General features: G+C 35.5%; 3 protein-coding genes across 3 annotated transcripts in view; 2 read left to right on the top strand and 1 right to left on the bottom strand.

Annotated features, from left to right (window-relative positions):
- Window positions 1-354: 354 nt before the first annotated feature.
- Window positions 355-4630, top strand: rpl34 (ribosomal protein L34). The gene is made up of 5 exons (XM_015377285.1): window positions 355-404; window positions 771-842; window positions 929-1028; window positions 3903-4006; window positions 4499-4630. Exons 2-5 carry the CDS (start codon window positions 778-780, stop codon window positions 4581-4583), a joined length of 354 nt encoding a protein of 117 aa, XP_015232771.1. The 5' UTR covers window positions 355-404; window positions 771-777; the 3' UTR covers window positions 4584-4630.
- Window positions 4631-7677: 3047 nt separating this feature from the next.
- On the top strand, window positions 7678-9635 carry ostc (oligosaccharyltransferase complex subunit (non-catalytic)). The gene is made up of 4 exons (XM_015377296.1): window positions 7678-7887; window positions 8802-8895; window positions 8989-9186; window positions 9355-9635. Exons 1-4 carry the CDS (start codon window positions 7749-7751, stop codon window positions 9371-9373), a joined length of 450 nt encoding a protein of 149 aa, XP_015232782.1. The 5' UTR covers window positions 7678-7748; the 3' UTR covers window positions 9374-9635.
- A 4359-nt stretch (window positions 9636-13994) lies between these two features.
- etnppl (ethanolamine-phosphate phospho-lyase) overlaps window positions 13995-16602 on the bottom strand; it is a 23391-nt gene continuing 20783 nt past the window's right edge. The window contains exons 10-12 of the mRNA XM_015377294.1: window positions 14885-15015; window positions 14743-14804; window positions 13995-14653 (exon numbers count right to left, since the gene is read on the bottom strand). Of these exons, the coding sequence (XP_015232780.1) occupies window positions 14570-14653; window positions 14743-14804; window positions 14885-15015 (277 nt within the window). The 3' untranslated portion in view covers window positions 13995-14569. The remainder of the gene's footprint in view (window positions 14654-14742; window positions 14805-14884; window positions 15016-16602) is intronic.

Here is a 16602-nt window from a genome sequence, read left to right as displayed (position 1 = left end):
TTATGTATATTTGACTAGAATTACATGTGCTGATTTATAATCTAGAATAAAATAGTACAGAATAGAAGAGATATTTATTGTCACTGACTTTGGCACTTCTCACCATAAAAAAAACCCTACAAAATGGAAAAGTATAAAACAGTAGGTAAGAGGAAACTTTTTAGATTAAGCATAATTGATTCCAAACCCATAATTTCAGACTGGATTACAATAGAGCGTGATATAACACGCCTCACGTTTTCCAAAGTACCTCACGTTTTCCAAAGTACAATGATTTACAGCGCAACTTTATTCACTTTTATTACCAATACTGCAAAACACCAGCAGGGGGCAGAAGACTGCCCCTCACTTTAGAACTCTAACATCCGCCTTGGTCCTTCCTCTTCCGGTTACGGCGAAAGCAGGTATGGCGGCCTCTGGTTTCTTCTGCATGATTACTAAATTATAATCGACTACAATCCTCAGTTTTAGACGATCGTTAAATAAATCTTAACACCCTGTTTGACTCGAAATATGTTTTTATACTTATATGAGTGATGATTTTATAAATTTGATGGCCTCACTAGTATGTTTTTGATTCATCTGTGTGGATAAGGCCGCTGTAGCGGGAACTAAATAGAACCGGTTGGTGGCCTTTAGGATGAAGACCATAATATTCAATGTTGGGGAAAGTCGAACCGTACCGCTAGCTCGTGTTTAAAGCCTAACATAACGAATTATGTGAATGAACGAAATGCAGCATTAATAGTATCTGATATTTTGTTTCGCAGCTTCACCATGGTGCAACGCCTGACTTACCGCCGCAGGTTGTCCTACAACACTGCTTCTAACAAGACCAGATTGTAAGTTAGCCGTTGCTTCGCTTACACGTCTGTACTCCACAGTTTAACCAGTTTATATATTAACGGAAGCCGATGTTGATGTTAAGGTCCCGGACTCCTGGTAACCGCATCGTGTACCTGTACACCAAGAAAGTTGGCAAAGCCCCCAAATCAGCATGCGGCATCAGCACTGGAAGACTGCGAGGAGTGAGTACATCTGATAATAAATCATTAGAGTATTTCTAATTCTGGATTGTAATGTATATATTTAGCAGATTGTTTCCCACTAGATGAGCATCATCTTGCCTGTTTGAAGAGGGGGTTTTTTCATGCTCTGACCTGGAACCATATCAGGATGTTTTAAAACAATCTAATCCTTAACATGCAGGGATGTAAGCTAAGGTTTTTTACTTAATTTTCTCAAAATTGCTTTAAGCAGATTTAGTATGAAAACTTATTTCCATCTTTCAACTTCATTAACATATATATATATTTTTTTACTGTAGTATATGAACCCTTAACACTATTAGCAATGTACTCAAATAATATATATAATGTGCTTAAAGTAATCTAATTGAAGCTCAATGCTGGAAGAATGTTCTCTGATCGGATGAGGTTAAAATAAAACTTTCTGTCTAAATGCCAAGTGGCATGTGAGAGAATGTTACTTGACATTGGTATAGATCTATGAATACGCCAATCCTACTGTTAAACATGGTGGTGGCAGCGTTACACGTTGGTGATGCTTTGTCTTAAGTAGGGAGAACAGAGGTAAGAGTTGATGAGAAAATGGATAAAGCCAAATACCGGGTAATCCTACAACAGAAACTATGAGATGAGTTGGGACTATAAATCTTCCTATCACAAAGAGCAGGGGCGCTCAAGTCCAGTCCTCAAAAGCTATCATCCTGTAACTTTTAGATGCATCTCTTCTCTAACACACCTGAATTGAAAGGCTCGATCCCCTCATTCAGCTCAGCAGAGGCATGGTAATGAGCCACTCATTTGATCCAAGTGTGTTAAAAATTGGGGTGCATCAAAACGTTGGCAGGAATAGAAGCTCTTGAGGACTGGACTCGAGCACTCTTGAACTAGAGACTGATCTTAAAATAAGATGATAGACATGAACAGACTAGCAGTTGTAATTGCATGGAGAACCGTGTATATTTATCCTTCAATTTACAATCACGCGCTGCTCTAAAAGTTAGTGGATTTAGTATGAAAACTAATTCCGTCGCTCAACTTTGTGAACAATTATTTTTCTGACTGAAGCGTATGCTCCCTTGACCATAAAATGATATAGGTAACATGCATTTTTTGTGTATACTATTGCACTAGGGCTGCAAGTAACGATTGTTTTAGTAATTGATTAATCTGTATTAATATTTTGGGATTAATCAATTGGAAAAGGGTTCCTTCTAGATTTTTTTAAAGAGTTTAAACCAGGTGGAACTCAAACTTTTCCACTTGACGGGCAACCGATGGAGTATGGAGTATTAAAGGACAAAACTTTTTTTTTTTATCTTAAATGCAAAATTTGTAATGTTGGTATAATTGCTGCTTTAAGTTGGTTACTATGTCAGTTACAGGCATGTTTTAGTATATTCAGTTAATATAAATTACTAAATCTGTAAATGATTATTTAGTCACCATTAATCCGATTATGTTTCAGCCCTACATTGCACCTATAATATTGGCAGTAGTGCTTTGCAATTCCCATAGTCGTGTAATCAGTTTAAGTATTTTAACTTATACTTGTCTTGACAAACATTTAAATTGAATCTACAAGTAAGTTGTAGATGTGTTAAATTTTGCATATCTGGACAGTTCATTCATGTGTGCTAACAATGCTAATTTTACTGTTTGACAAAACATTTTTGTGTCAAAAGTTTTGCTGTGGATGAACTTTAAAAGCCATATGTCTGAAGACTTAAGCATATTATGATTTACACAAGGAAACAAATCTGACATAACACCTAAATAGATTTTAGGTGTTATGTTGCAGTCTGCATATTTAGGCTTCTGTCCATTTAAACCAAATGCAAATGTGGAAATTGTTCAAGTTCAGGAGGGAGTTTTAGTTTTCTTTAGCCCGTTCTTTGCTGTTTTAAGCGTTTTCAGTTCATCTGCCATCTCAACACTTTAAACAACATGGACAATTCAACAGTTTTTGGCAGAAAGAGAAATAAATGTATTCCTATTCCGACTGCGAATATTTAACTTAAATCACCTTAGCTGCAGGGAGGCTCATCTGTTCCTTCTGCGCAGTTGTGAGAACATGTTATAAAGTAATATTAAATGCATAGAAGGTTATGGTGTTGGACCAAATGGTTTACTCCTAATCCAAATTTGATAACACTTAGTGTGAATTTGTTCAGGATTTTATCCACGGCATCAGTTTGAATACAGCACATCATTTGTGGAAAAGAAAGCATTGTTTGGTTTGGAGGCCAACGATTGTAGTTTTCCCTGACCCTTAAAATATCAGCTTGACTCAAGCTGTGGCGGCCTAGTGGTTAGGACATAGAGCTTGGTATCCTGGGGTTCTGAGTTTGAGCCCCACTCCCACAGACTGCCACTCTGGGTCTCTGAGAGAAGACCCTTAACCCCACAGCCCACTGCTCTCCAAGGGGATGGGTTAAATGCAGAGGATTAATTTCATTGCTCTATACTTGTGACTGTGTAATGACAATAAAAGCTGGGAAAAGAAGCCCCTTCTCAATTTAGGAGTTAGAATTAAATGTGCTGTCCATTTTTTTTTTTTTTTTTTTTTATAATGGGTCAATTTCATTTAAAAAATCGGTCAGATTGTTTTTGTTGTTTGCCCTGTCTTCTTAAAAATAATTTTAGGTTTCAGGTTAAAATTTCTGTAGTTCACTTATAGAGCTCTTAATGTTGTGGCTTTTTAGGATCATGGTTCTCTCCTGTTAAACTTGAACATTTAAACTGCCAACTAAGTTAAGAATGAGGCAATGGAATTGAATATTTCTCAGCTTACTGAGAAATGGTGTGAACCTGAGGTTTGATCCATGTTTTCTTAAAAGCCAAAGCTTCTGTACTCATGACTTGTTTGTGTTACAGATCCGCGCTGTTAGACCTCAGGTTCTGAAGAGGCTTTCCAAGACCAAGAAGCATGTTAGCAGGGCCTATGGTGGATCCATGTGCGCCAAGTCTGTGCGTGACAGGTGAGAGACCCTTGGTTAAATTTTTAGGACTTTGTTGCTGTGAGTTTGGAATGATGCCCATATTAAGCATTGATCTTGTTCAGACTACTTTCATGCATTGCAAAAAATTTAAATCTAAATTTTTTTCTTTTCAAATAAGTCATTTTTTTTCTCTTGAATTGACATTAGTGAGACTCTTGGTTAAAAATAACTAAAAATATTGCATTGTCCTGTTTTAAGTGCACATTTTCTAATTAGCTTATTTTAAGACTAAACATACAAATTCCATTGGCAAATCATCCTATTTACTCAAATTAAGAGCAAGTACACTTTAATACATTTTCACTTATTCCTAGATTGATTTTGCAGTGTGGATTTCAAAAGATCCGCTAGGCTAGTTTTAAGCAAGTTGCTACCTTTTCCCCCCCCCACCATTTACAGATTCAGTGTTATGGGCAAAACATTTGACCAGTTTTGAAAGTGTACTAAGTTTCTCTTTTTTGTGAATTGCAGGATCAAGCGTGCTTTCTTGATTGAGGAGCAGAAGATCGTTGTCAAGGTGCTCAAGGCACAAGCACAGAGCCAGAAATCGAAGTAGAATCTGTATTTGTATTGTGACAATAAATAAAAATGGCCAACAAATCAGTTGTGTTGAAGTTGTGGTTTGGTTATTCAGTGTATATAATCTCAAGTTTGGAGATGCTGGCTAAGATTTAACAGCTCTGAACAAAAGGACCATCAAGATATGTGCAGCAAGTTTTGTCAACTTGTTTTCAAAATAATGGTATAAAAACTGAGTTACCTTTTTAATAATCAATGCATTTTAATGGATTTCTGTCTTAAAGCCCTCATTTTGGACATACCGACTCTGAAACTCCATAATTTAGGCTTGTATGTATTACTTCACTCCTCAATCAGAGGCTTCCTGTCTAACAATTCCAGTATGGTAACAATGGGAAAATTCACATCTGTCCCACTGATTCTCAACACCTGGACACACAGTTGGGTTTCCAGCTTAACCCCAGTCATCCTTAACCCTATAATGCCAAATGTATTAAATTTGATACATACGGTTTCTGAAATGTTTTGTGTCTGACACCTTTTGAATAATTTAATGGTAAAAACTTGGCTCAAAATCCAATTGTACACAATCAGATATACCTGATAACAGAAGGCTACACAAAAATAATCTTGACTTATCGCATAGTAATAAATTATTATCAAAAATGTATTTCTGTTTTTTCTTTTTACATATTTTGTTAAAAGGCCGAATAAGGACTTCAAACAAAAAAAAAAGCTATTTTCTGTTTTGTTTTATTCTTGGATCGGGCTTTAAAGGGTTAATTAGGGCCATTACAGAGAAGAGGTCCAAAAATGTAAGGTTGGGGCCTGAATTCGAGATTGAGTTCTAGGAATGCAGAACATGTTCCTATGCACGCACTGTGTCCACATTTTCACTGACCACTTTGACAGGGAACACCTCCCACCTAGTTAAGGTCCATTAACCTGCTAACTAGCTGGTGGGTTTTTTTTCTTTTGATTTTTTTTCCCCCTCACTTGCTGTTGCCTCATCCATTGTGCTACTTAAACCATTTTGTCAAACGCCAATAAATAGGTGAACACTGCCCTCTAATGGATTCGATATATCTGTTTCAATGTAAAGCCCCGTTTAAATTTTTTTCCATTTAAGGCTTCTTACTAATTATGTTTCTTGTATTTATATATAGCACATTGTTTCACTTTCACCAGAGAATTCACATCTTTCTACATATGAATATGTTTAAGTCCCAACTGTAGTCTTAATGATTCTTTGCCATTTTCTGTTCCTGTTTGCTTTCCTTCTAACTTTCCCAGCATTCCTCTGTAATCTGTAAGCCAGTTATTTTATATGATCTTCTCAAATCTTTTATTGGATGACTGATTTGGCCCTCTTATCTTCCTGTATATTTCCTTTCACCCCTATGTGAAAGAAAATTCCACAGTTAACCTCATCACCTGAATAACTGTTGAATTTCTAATAAAATATCAGGACATATTTCTGATTTAAAAAACAGCTCTTTATGGTCTCTGTTTTTTAATCCATTCAACTAAAAGTAGCTATGCAATTATATCTGTGTAATAAAAGTTCTTAATTTAAAGCTCTTTGAAAGAGCTTCCAGTTATTTGTCCATAGGGACAAAAGCTGCATTGTTTTGCTTGAAAGACTACATTTCCCATGAGGACCAGCATGGTAAACACACTAGTGTACTAAAATCTTGATCTCTCTGTCACCTCCAGCTGGACTGAAGTCTCTCTGGGAAATATTTTTCCTTCCCCTTCCAAAACCACTATGGGGCTTAGGCAATTAACCCTTAATAAAAGATTTAAAGTAAAATAGAAATATATGTGCAATTAACCCTTATTAAAAAGGGTTAGTTTTTGTATTCAAAGTTTTTTTGTATTTTACTGAAGCATGATAAAGCATCTAGCCTATAGTCTTTTTCTTTCATGTTTTTGGTAATACAAATGGCGTCTTTCCATGTAATATTTTTTGAACATTCACTCTTTTTCTCAGATTTTTTTTATATTTCCTACATCATTGTGCTTAGTTCTATCTCTATTCTTCCATCAGTTAGGCCTGTTTTTCCAGTGTAGTCCTGTTTTGTCTGACTGTGACTGGCTGGATGTGCTCTCTTCAACCTCTGACTGTCTGTGTGTTTCCTGGACGGGGCCGCCTTTTACAGCTGCTTTTTGTATCTCTACTTCTGTCTCCTTGAACCCCAGTCAGCCTCGGCAGATGCCCGCTAACACTGAGCCTGGTTCTGCTGTAGGTTTCTTCCTGTTAAAAGAGAGTTTTTCCTCTCCATTGTCGCTACAAGCATGCTTAGTGTGAGGGATTGCATTTGAGTCAATGAGTTGATGCAATCAACTGGTTTTCCTTAGAAAACTTGAATCAATTTGTAAGGTGCCTTGAGATGACGTGTTGTGAATTGGTGCTATATAAATAAACTAAATATATATATATATATATATATATATATATATATATATATATATATATATATATATAATTATTACTTGGACTATTTATTTAAAAAAAAATAATTCGCAAACATTGGTGCTTTTTCTTTGACAGCTGTTGATTATCTAAAACTGGATAACTAGTCTAAAATTCCTTCTTAAACTATGTGCTTATTCATTTTTCATACTATATGTCCGTTCCTTTTCCTAAATAATAAATAGAAAACTTGTATCCAATTTTCCTAATATGTATTTCTTATTAACCTTGTTACAAAAGATTAAATGTTCTTGAATTCATTAAGTTAAAAAAAAAAGCTTGATTTCAATATGATAAATAACATTCCGTTGTTCACCGTGGCACAATATCCTTATTTGTCCATCTTGTTTTCGGAATTTATTGTTGAACAGCTACTATAACAAAATTGCAAAAAAATTTCAAATAATCAATATCCAATAGTCAAATTTATTTCTGGGGACGTTTTTTTTGTTACTGTCTCTTTAAGTGACGTAAAGCCACGTTGATGGAATCTGCAAAAAAAATCTATGTTTTTAATTTTATTCAATCCGTAAATGTTCTTTCTGTTGTTAAAGTCACCTACTTCATGCGTTGGTTTTATTTCAAAATATTTAAAAGTAACAGGGAAAGCTAAAGAAATATACACTTCCGGGACACGTCAACTAAGCGAGTGCGCATGCGCACACCAACCAGCGGCGTAAAGCAGTGTTGTGGAGAAGGAGAGAGGCAGAAATAATTTCCTTAATCATGGAGACTTTATATGGGATTCCGTTTGCAGTGCTCGAATGTCCGAATATAAAACTGAAGAAACCCTCATGGCTTCACATGCCGTCGGCTATGACCGTGTATGCGGTGGTCATTGTATCATACTTTCTCATCACAGGAGGTAACTGAAGCTAAGATACGGCTAGCATAGCATGTGTATCGTTATTTACTAGAAATGTCTTTTTAGTTGCACGAAAGTGTTCTGCTGCATTTTTATTTGCTAATGGAAAGGTGGGTTAACTTTTCCAGCTAATTGTTTTTCTCCTAATGTCATGTAGATTGAATTGTAAACTGAAACCACCATGTTGTAAAAATAGCTAGCAGGTATATTCTGTATACTAAGCAGCAGAACACATAAAATTGGGTTTGAGGGTATTTCTTTCGCTTAAACTGATGTGGAAAGTGCTAGTGACTGCCTCACATATGCTGAACCAGAAATCTTTATGATTTTGGCATTAAAAATCCATAGTTAGGGCCTGATATATATGTCTAAATTTCAATTTTACCACCTGGTGTAGTCAGTTCACATGTAAAATACCATTAATCTGTTAAGAATTATTCCTGCGGAATAGTTCTGTTTGGCTGTGACACCATCCTGGACAGCAATATCAGCTGTGCTGATGCCATCAACACCTTTTGTTTATAGATGTTGGAGATCAGCCTGTTTTTCCAGTGTAGTCCTGTTTCTCTGTCTCCTTGAACCCCAGTTGGTCTCGACAGATGGCCGCTCACACTGAATCTGGTTCTGCTGGAGGTTTCTTCCTGTTAAAAGGGAGTTTTTCCTCTCCACCTTTGCTACAAGCATGCTTAGTGTGAGCAATTGCTGAAGAGTTAATGAGTCTGTTCAGTCAACTGGTTTTCCTTGGATAGAAAACTTTGAATCAATTTGACTGTATGATCTGGTGAACTGTAAAGTGCCATGAGAAGACCTGTGTTGTTAATTGGCGCTATATAATTAACCCAAATTTAATTGAAATTTCCTCCTGTGTTTGTATCTATTTATGTTTAATCCACATCTATTTATCCAACCTGCAGGTATTATTTATGACGTCATTGTAGAACCTCCAAGTGTGGGTTCAATGACTGATGAGCATGGACACCAGAGACCAGTTGCCTTTTTGGCATACAGGTATCACAATCATTTTTACAAGTATTTAAAGAAATGGTGAAAAAGAAAATGCAACAGCGCAGAGGAACTAATTTGTCCTTTTTCCCATTTCAGAGTTAATGGGCAGTACATTATGGAGGGGTTAGCCTCCAGTTTTCTCTTCACCATGGGAGGCCTGGGCTTCATAATCCTGGACCGCTCCAACGCACCAAACATTCCCAAACTCAACCGCTTCCTGCTGCTTTTCATTGGCTTTGTCAGTGTCCTTCTCAGCTTCTTCATGGCCCGAGTTTTCATGCGCATGAAACTGCCGTAAGTCTGAGATCAATAGTTGCTCGATTCTAAATGAAGGTTGATGCTATGTTTACTTTATTTTTTGTTTTTAAATCAACAGCTTTTAATAATCCATGTTTGCTTCTAAGGATGGGAATGTGGTATTTTCATTTTAACCTGTGCTAATTTAAGTCTTTGTCTTTTCAGAGGATACCTCATGGGCTAACGGCATGGACAACAGAAAATTACCAAACAGAATCAGTAATGGATAAAGATGGCTTCACTAAATCATTACCAATAAAGACTGAAAGCACTGACTGGTCAAGAGATGCAACCAGACCAACCTAAAAAAGAAAAAAAACCAAGACCCCTTAGCAGATATCTGTATTAGGCGTAAATGTTACTGGCTACTCATGTTTGTTTTTTTTGTTCTTCTAAAACCTGCCGTGAATATAAAGAGTTGCAGAAATGTTTTGGGGTCACTGGGGTTAAAAAAAAGCTCTGGAAAGGAAACAAAGTGCCGATGGGAGGCAGCCGCCAATTTAAATGCAGACTTGGAACTGTGCGCTTTAACTTGCAAAGTGTCTAAAAGTGTTTGTCAGTTTTTGTATTGAAGTAACTGAACAAGACCAATTAAAGTGGAGTGGTTTTGTTTTTGTATGAGGTTAAATAAATCTTCATTTACAAAAATCCCTACAGTTGTCGTTCATCATTTTATTCAATGAAAATCTGTTGCAATCTTTACTGCAATGACAGCTCTGCTTATTTTAGCATCTAATATATATCACGTCAAAAAAATTCAACAACCTGGACATCAATGGATGCATTTAGCTCCAGGCTTCTCCCTGTACAGTGGTTTCCTCTAAGGTTGTTTTTGATGGCTTGTTCAAAATAGGATATCTGCGTCTTAATGACCACAGTATCTTTGAAAGTCGCATAAATTAACAGAAATGCAAGATCATTAGAATTCCATGTCTCTAACCCTTATTAGAGGTCTTCAACAGGGGGTCCACAGAGGTACTGCATGGGGGTCATGAAAGATTTGGTTGATAAGACTTTTATTTATATTCCCTGCAATTTTTCCACTAATTGAAATGTCTTTAAATACGCATTAACATGAATTCAACACACTGTAGTAAACAGATAAATGGAGGCAGAAGATGTCTTTCAGTCATCAATGCACACATTTAGTGACACACAGGAGTTCTTTCAAGCTGGGCACCGTTTCATTCACAACACCTGCCCCATCAACCAGGAATCAGAATAAGAACTACTTTAATAATCTCAGGGCTAAATTACTTTCGTTACATTACTCTATCTGTAATAGAGTGACTATAGGACAAGTTTCATATAACAATTTCATATAATATATATAATTAGGGGGTCCCCGCTCCATCTCGCCATCAGTTTGGGCGTCCTTGGCCTGGAAAACGTGGAAGACCCCTATCTTATATTAAAGCAATCAAAGAAATGCTGTTTGGAATCTGTTAAGACTGAAAGTGGTGAGTTAATAATTAATATAACAGAAAAAATCCTATTTGAGCTTCAGGTCGGTAGTCAAGGAAAGAAATGCTTAATTTCTCATGTCTGGCTAATTGATTGGTGTATTGTTGTTACAGTGGGTTGTCACAAGGTGGTGGCATTGCTCCATGGATTACTTGTCTTTTTTGTGGTAACTTTAGTTTGAGGTGGTTGGAATAAATTGTAAATTTAGTTGTTCTGTAACTTTAAAAACAATTTCCTACAAGTTGTTGACTAGAAGAGAAAATCCTTTTTTTATGACCCTTGTGTAAAAACGTGAGATAAGGAAAGGTATGTACCTTAATAACCACAACTTCTATGTTTTTTTTTTTTTATTCTATTTTGCAATGTAGAAGTTCTGTTATGGTTAAGTTTGCAAAAAAACAACTTTCCGCTGTAAAAGTACCACTATCCATAGGTATATGACTTACACAGCTTGTATTGTCATTTTGTATACAGAGTGTATACAAAACAAAATTTTGTTTTATACAGCTTTTAGAACATTTTCACTGCAAGTGCACAATGATATGTCAGTTGTGAAAATAGTAATTCCTCTGTATGTTTACCTTTATTATCACTCAATCATCAGTCTTGACTGGGAACTGAGGAAAATACTTCTTTAATCCTTCGCATTCATATAACATTTTTTATAGACTATTTGACTCATTTGGACTTTAACCTTTTACATCTGAGAATGTGCGTACCCTGTGGTTAATATCTTAGAAGCTACTGAACCTATCGGTGTCAATCTTACCTGACAAACAATCTTAACATTCTCCATGTTTTCATATGTATTAGGAAAGTCGTGAGGGTTTATTTGGATTATTGCATAATTTAAGAATAAAACCCAAGATAAAGCAAAAACAGATTTGTTATGCATAACTTGGAAAATGAGCATCATAACACATATGTATATCTAATGTTGCTATTAGAACCTGTTAACTTAAAAGATTAATGTGAGCTGGGTTCACCATGACTGTTGTCTTATACAAAGGGTTTCTAATACTAAAGTGTCAATTAAAGTGGTCTTTCAAGATGGCTTAAAAACTTACTATGAAACGAGAATTTTCAATTGATCACCACTTCTGAATTATCATTAATCCAGGAATGAAAGGAACCTAATTTAGCAGTTAGGTGTCCATCATCTAACTGAGTAAAAAAATAAATAAATAAATAAAATTGGCTTTCTTTTTGGTTAATTAGATTTTTAAAACAATTAGAACCAAAAAATAGGAAGTTCTGCAAGATATTCCTGATATTTGTTAGAAACTTCAAATAAGCAAGTTAATTAAACCTTTTAAAATTATTTTTTATCCCAAGAGCCTGGAGTGCAGAAACTCTGAGGGTGCAGGTTTGTTCCCGGCTTGGGGTTGAAACAATTGTGTACCTTTTATATCCTAATTTCTTCATCAGTTACATCTGTTGTGTAAATTGTTGTAACAAAGCATTATAAGAGAATTGAGAGGACCTCTGACTGCATGATTACTGTGTGTGTTTCTTCACTGTTATGGCTCACAAATGCTTGAATTAATTACTGATTTCTTCTTTAAATACTATGAAGACATTTAAGAATTCCCTGGAAATACTTAGATTATAAGACAAAAACACTCCCACAGATTTAACCACATAACTCAAAAAAAGAATTACTGTAAAAAAGCTAACTTTATTATTTATTAAAAATAATCTAGTTGTCTAGAGCAGACTCCATTCCGTAATAGGGATCAGATTTTTTCATCATTAGCATACACTTCATAGAAATTTAGCAAAGATAGAAAAATCTGTGACATCACATAGGATTGCTAAATATATTACTTTTAAACAGTATAGTAGTGGAACAATTATATGAATGAACACAAGCATAGTCATTTAAAATTATGCCATCAGACTTGTAAAAATATTCCATATTTTAATGATTAACCATCAAGCATAACTAACATTTTTCCAAATGTTACAGATCTGTTAAATAGATCTTCATTGCATTTGTGTTTCCAGCAATGCTCCTTAGTAAATACATTATTCTGTCTTTGCCATAAAATTAGATTATTAGTATTACATCCATAGTGGTTTAGGACTAACATAGGAAATTAATAGGAAACGGTTAGGGCATGCACCCTAACTTCATACAACTTAGTTTATTTATTGTTGCAGAACAACTGAACTACTGTAATCAACAAATTACAGAAAAGATTTGAATATGATTTTTTTTTTTTTTTACATTTGGTGGTGGAAACATTATGATGTTTGTCTGTTTTAAGGTAGTTTTCAGACAACTAATTGGAGGCTGAATGGAGAGAATTACATTCATGTTGAAACTTAATATTAATCCAAGCGTTTTTTCCAGCTTGTTAATGAAACCCAACATGAAACCAAGGCAATATCTGCAAAGAAGTGAAGAAGGGTGCAGAGTACAAACCTCTAGAGACCTGATATCCTCAGATTTTGAAAACTATCACAATGAAACCTGACCAATGCAGACCCATGGTTTCCTTTATACATTAGATGTTTATAAGGAGTCATTCCCACAGTTTTTCTCCTTTGTTCCAGCTGCCATCCTTTGATGATATGCATCATTTATCAGGGTTTTTGTTTTTCTTTTATAATGTAGCTTAGCGGGTCATTATTGACATAATGAGTAAATTTTGCATCAACAGACAAATTAGAAATGCATTTCCTAAATTAGCAAACATTTATTTCCATGACTTGATGCATCAAGTCTCAGGTGATGTTTTTTTAAAATGATGAAGTAGGTCAGTGAGACTCTATGTTTATGACTGTTATACTGCTAAAAGGTCAACATCCTCTAAATGGTTTACTTTCAGAAATTCCCTTTATTTAGCTCAGATTTCCCTTAAACTCTGACCAGGTTCACAGTTCTTTACTGTTGAAAAAGAATCCATAAAAAATTATGTTCCCTCCACCTTCCTTTTTTTGCTTTTAGCAGTGTGTTCCTCTGCATGTATTGCATGATCTATGTTTTCTTTCAGTGGATTCCATTGACAAGTTAGGTTAGTCGTGAAAACAACTAGTTGCGACGGGTTGCTTTCAGCGGAAGGAGAGTAAAGGGGATAAAAATATATTTTTTGCCAAAATATTTGCAAAAAAGCTAAACAAATCAGCATGCACCCTGACTTCATACAACTCAGTTTATTTATTGTTGCAGAACAACTTAACTAATCAAAAATTGAAAGGATTTGAATAAGATTAGTTGCACTGGGTTACATTTAGTGGTATGAGAGTAAAGGGAATAAAATACACAGAATGCATTTTTCCTTGTTTTTTCTTCAAAAATATATATATAAAAAAAAAAAATCCAAACAAATCCATGCACCCTAACTTAATACAACTCAGTTCATTTATTGTTGCAGAACAACTGAACTAATCAGTTGTTTGCCAAAATATTTGAAAAAAAAAATTGCTATCATTGCTTTTTCACATCACTGTGCTAACAAAGAACAGACGTGAGGTTGAAATAAGTCTGTGTGGAACATTGGTAAATAATTGAAGACTTGTCAAACAGTGTCCCTGTTTGGTGGATGTTCACTCAAAAAAATGAAGAAGGAAAAAAACAGCTTGGATAGAGAACGAAAGACACAAAGAGTTCTGAAATATAGTTTTTTATGTGATGCGATTTAACGGTATTTACCAGTCAACAAATGGTGGCCCATCTCATGCACTGATAAAAGGGGAGGATGGGTTTTGATACCAAAGTAACATGATATTTTACACACAAGCATTCTGATTTCTTTCTTTAACTTTGACAACAATATAAAATTTGGCTTGCACAATACATTTATCTAAATGTTCTCTCCTGGATCAGCAGGATATTTTGGTTCAAACTATTTTTTTTTGAAAACCTTTGATAGTATAAAAAAAATCCTGAGGCCTTTTCCCCCCAACATTTCTATGTCTTCATCCGTTTCCTTTGTTTTTGGGCTCCTTCATTGCTGTGATTTAACCCGCTGTGTCCGTTTTCATCTGTTGAAAGCTTGAAAACAAGTTGAAGCACAGGTTAAAGTCATTAAAGCTGGATTCATCAGCTAAATAAACATTAGTAGAACTCACTATACAGCTTACCTTTCTTCTCTTTTCCATTTCTGCACTGTTGTTCACTTCCAAGCCCAATGCTCCCTCCAGCTCTGGAAAAAAAAAAAGAAATCAACTCAACATAACAACTCTGACTCCTAGAAATGAAATTGTTGAGCTAATAAAGAGGTACCTTTAAGAATGAGATCAATCTTCTCCACCACCAGGTCAGCATCCTCTGTTGTGAAGCACAGAGGGGGCTTGAATTTCAGCACATTGCGATGAGGTCCATCAGCGCTTAAAAGGATGTGCTGTTCCTTTAACCTGGAAACATTTAGCATTCATCTTTCAATTAGCTCTCTAGCTTGTTTTTATAAAGTTATGCAGCCTATTATAGAGGGTAACTAAAAGCGCATTAAAAGTCATTTACTTTAATATCACAGCACGGGTTCTTTTAAACTCTGTTGAATCACAACCCTATGCGTGTCATGATGTGCCACTCTGTGCTTTTTGGTTCTGTGTAAGTTTTCATTTTGGGTTCTCAGTTATGCTTTTTTTTTATTTTATTCTATTTTGTCAAGATTTATATAATTTTTCCAAATATTTATTCCCTGGTCTAGTTTTATTAAGTTTATCTTATCCTTAGGTTATTTCCATGGCTTCAGTTATCTCCAGTTCCTTCTCTTATCCTCTAGTTTTCTCCTTGGTTATTCTTTATTTTGTATTCATCACTTTTATTCTGCTTTACCCTTATTTAAGTTCTTTTCTAGTAACAGCTAAGCCCTGTTTCCCTTGGTTGCTCTTTGTTGCCCCCTGGTGCCCTTTTCCTTTCCACTTGGCTCCTTTATAGCTGCTTCTTTCCACACCTGCTCCCAATTAACTGATTACTCCACTCTTGGTTCTGTCTCCCATATATAACCCTCCTCAGCAGTTCATACTCCTTATGTGTGTTTCTCCTGTTTGGTTTCCTGATTATTGTTTTGGGATTAAGGCTTCTGTTGCCATTTTTTTCTTCATTGAATCAGAAAAAAACAATCTCTGCCTTCTGCTTTCTGCATTTCGGCCCTCAACCACCCTTAGCATAGAGCTTGGAATCCTGAGGTTTTAAGTTTGAGCAGCCCACTGCTCCCCAAGGGGATGGATTAAATTCAGAGGTAAATTTCTCCAATGTGCGATCAATAAAGTTCAATTATTATAATTATTCTGCTGTTTTGTACCACATAAGTCTAGAAAATGCTCCACATGTTGCTAAGCACTGCTGGTCGGCATTCTGAAAGATGGTCTTACTTAGAGCAGTATTTAGACAAGCATTGGCAAACTGTATTGATACTGTGAGACTGAATACTGACACCTGCTGGACATTTAAAATGCCCACAGGAAACCTCTTTGACAGACTAAACTGGCACTTATTTAGTTACCTTCCCGGTATACTGATTTGTTTGCTATAACATATTATTTAATATCTTTGTTTAAATAGAAGATATTTGTGATATTTTTAGATGCGATCCACAAAAGTGAACTCATATTAGGAACATTTAAGTGAACATGTGAATAAGGATGTTTATGGACAGTAAGAACAGCAAATTAAGAGTCGATTTGATAAGTTTGGATAAGTTGAGTGATAACCGAGAGGATCAGGATGACAAAACAACAAAATGAAAACAAATATAAGAACAAAATGATCCCGATTGGCTGAAATCTTTCTTTTGCCTTGAGGTTGCCTCCTATTTCTAGATTATATGGCTGATTAACGGCAAAAGATCTTTTTTGGCAGATTCGTTGTGTTGACAGATGCGGTTATAAACATAGCTTAGTGCTTCAGTCAGTTCAAAACAGGTCCTCCATCAGTCACTTGACTTTCTTTAAACGATATGCGTACTGAAACAGGGTTTTGCTGTTAGAGCATGGCCC

The sequence above is a fragment of the Cyprinodon variegatus genome, unplaced genomic scaffold (genome assembly GCF_000732505.1).
Source record: "Cyprinodon variegatus isolate N-32 unplaced genomic scaffold, C_variegatus-1.0 Scaffold151, whole genome shotgun sequence".
NCBI lineage: Eukaryota > Metazoa > Chordata > Actinopteri > Cyprinodontiformes > Cyprinodontidae > Cyprinodon > Cyprinodon variegatus.
Note: the sequence above shows the minus strand (reverse complement) of the source record. Positions and strands in the feature narration are given on the sequence as shown.

Bases quoted from the DNA above. Each gene is read 5' to 3' on its own strand.
- rpl34 (XM_015377285.1), top strand. From the start codon at position 778: ATGGTGCAACGCCTGACTTACCGCCGCAGGTTGTCCTACAACACTGCT. The intron at 1,029-3,902 runs GTGAGTACATCT...TTTGTGTTACAG, and splicing joins GCACTGGAAGACTGCGAGGA to ATCCGCGCTGTTAGACCTCA. The intron at 4,007-4,498 runs GTGAGAGACCCT...TGTGAATTGCAG, and splicing joins GCCAAGTCTGTGCGTGACAG to GATCAAGCGTGCTTTCTTGA.
- ostc (XM_015377296.1), top strand. From the start codon at position 7,749: ATGGAGACTTTATATGGGATTCCGTTTGCAGTGCTCGAATGTCCGAAT. The intron at 7,888-8,801 runs GTAACTGAAGCT...TCCAACCTGCAG, and splicing joins ATACTTTCTCATCACAGGAG to GTATTATTTATGACGTCATT. The intron at 8,896-8,988 runs GTATCACAATCA...TTCCCATTTCAG, and splicing joins GTTGCCTTTTTGGCATACAG to AGTTAATGGGCAGTACATTA.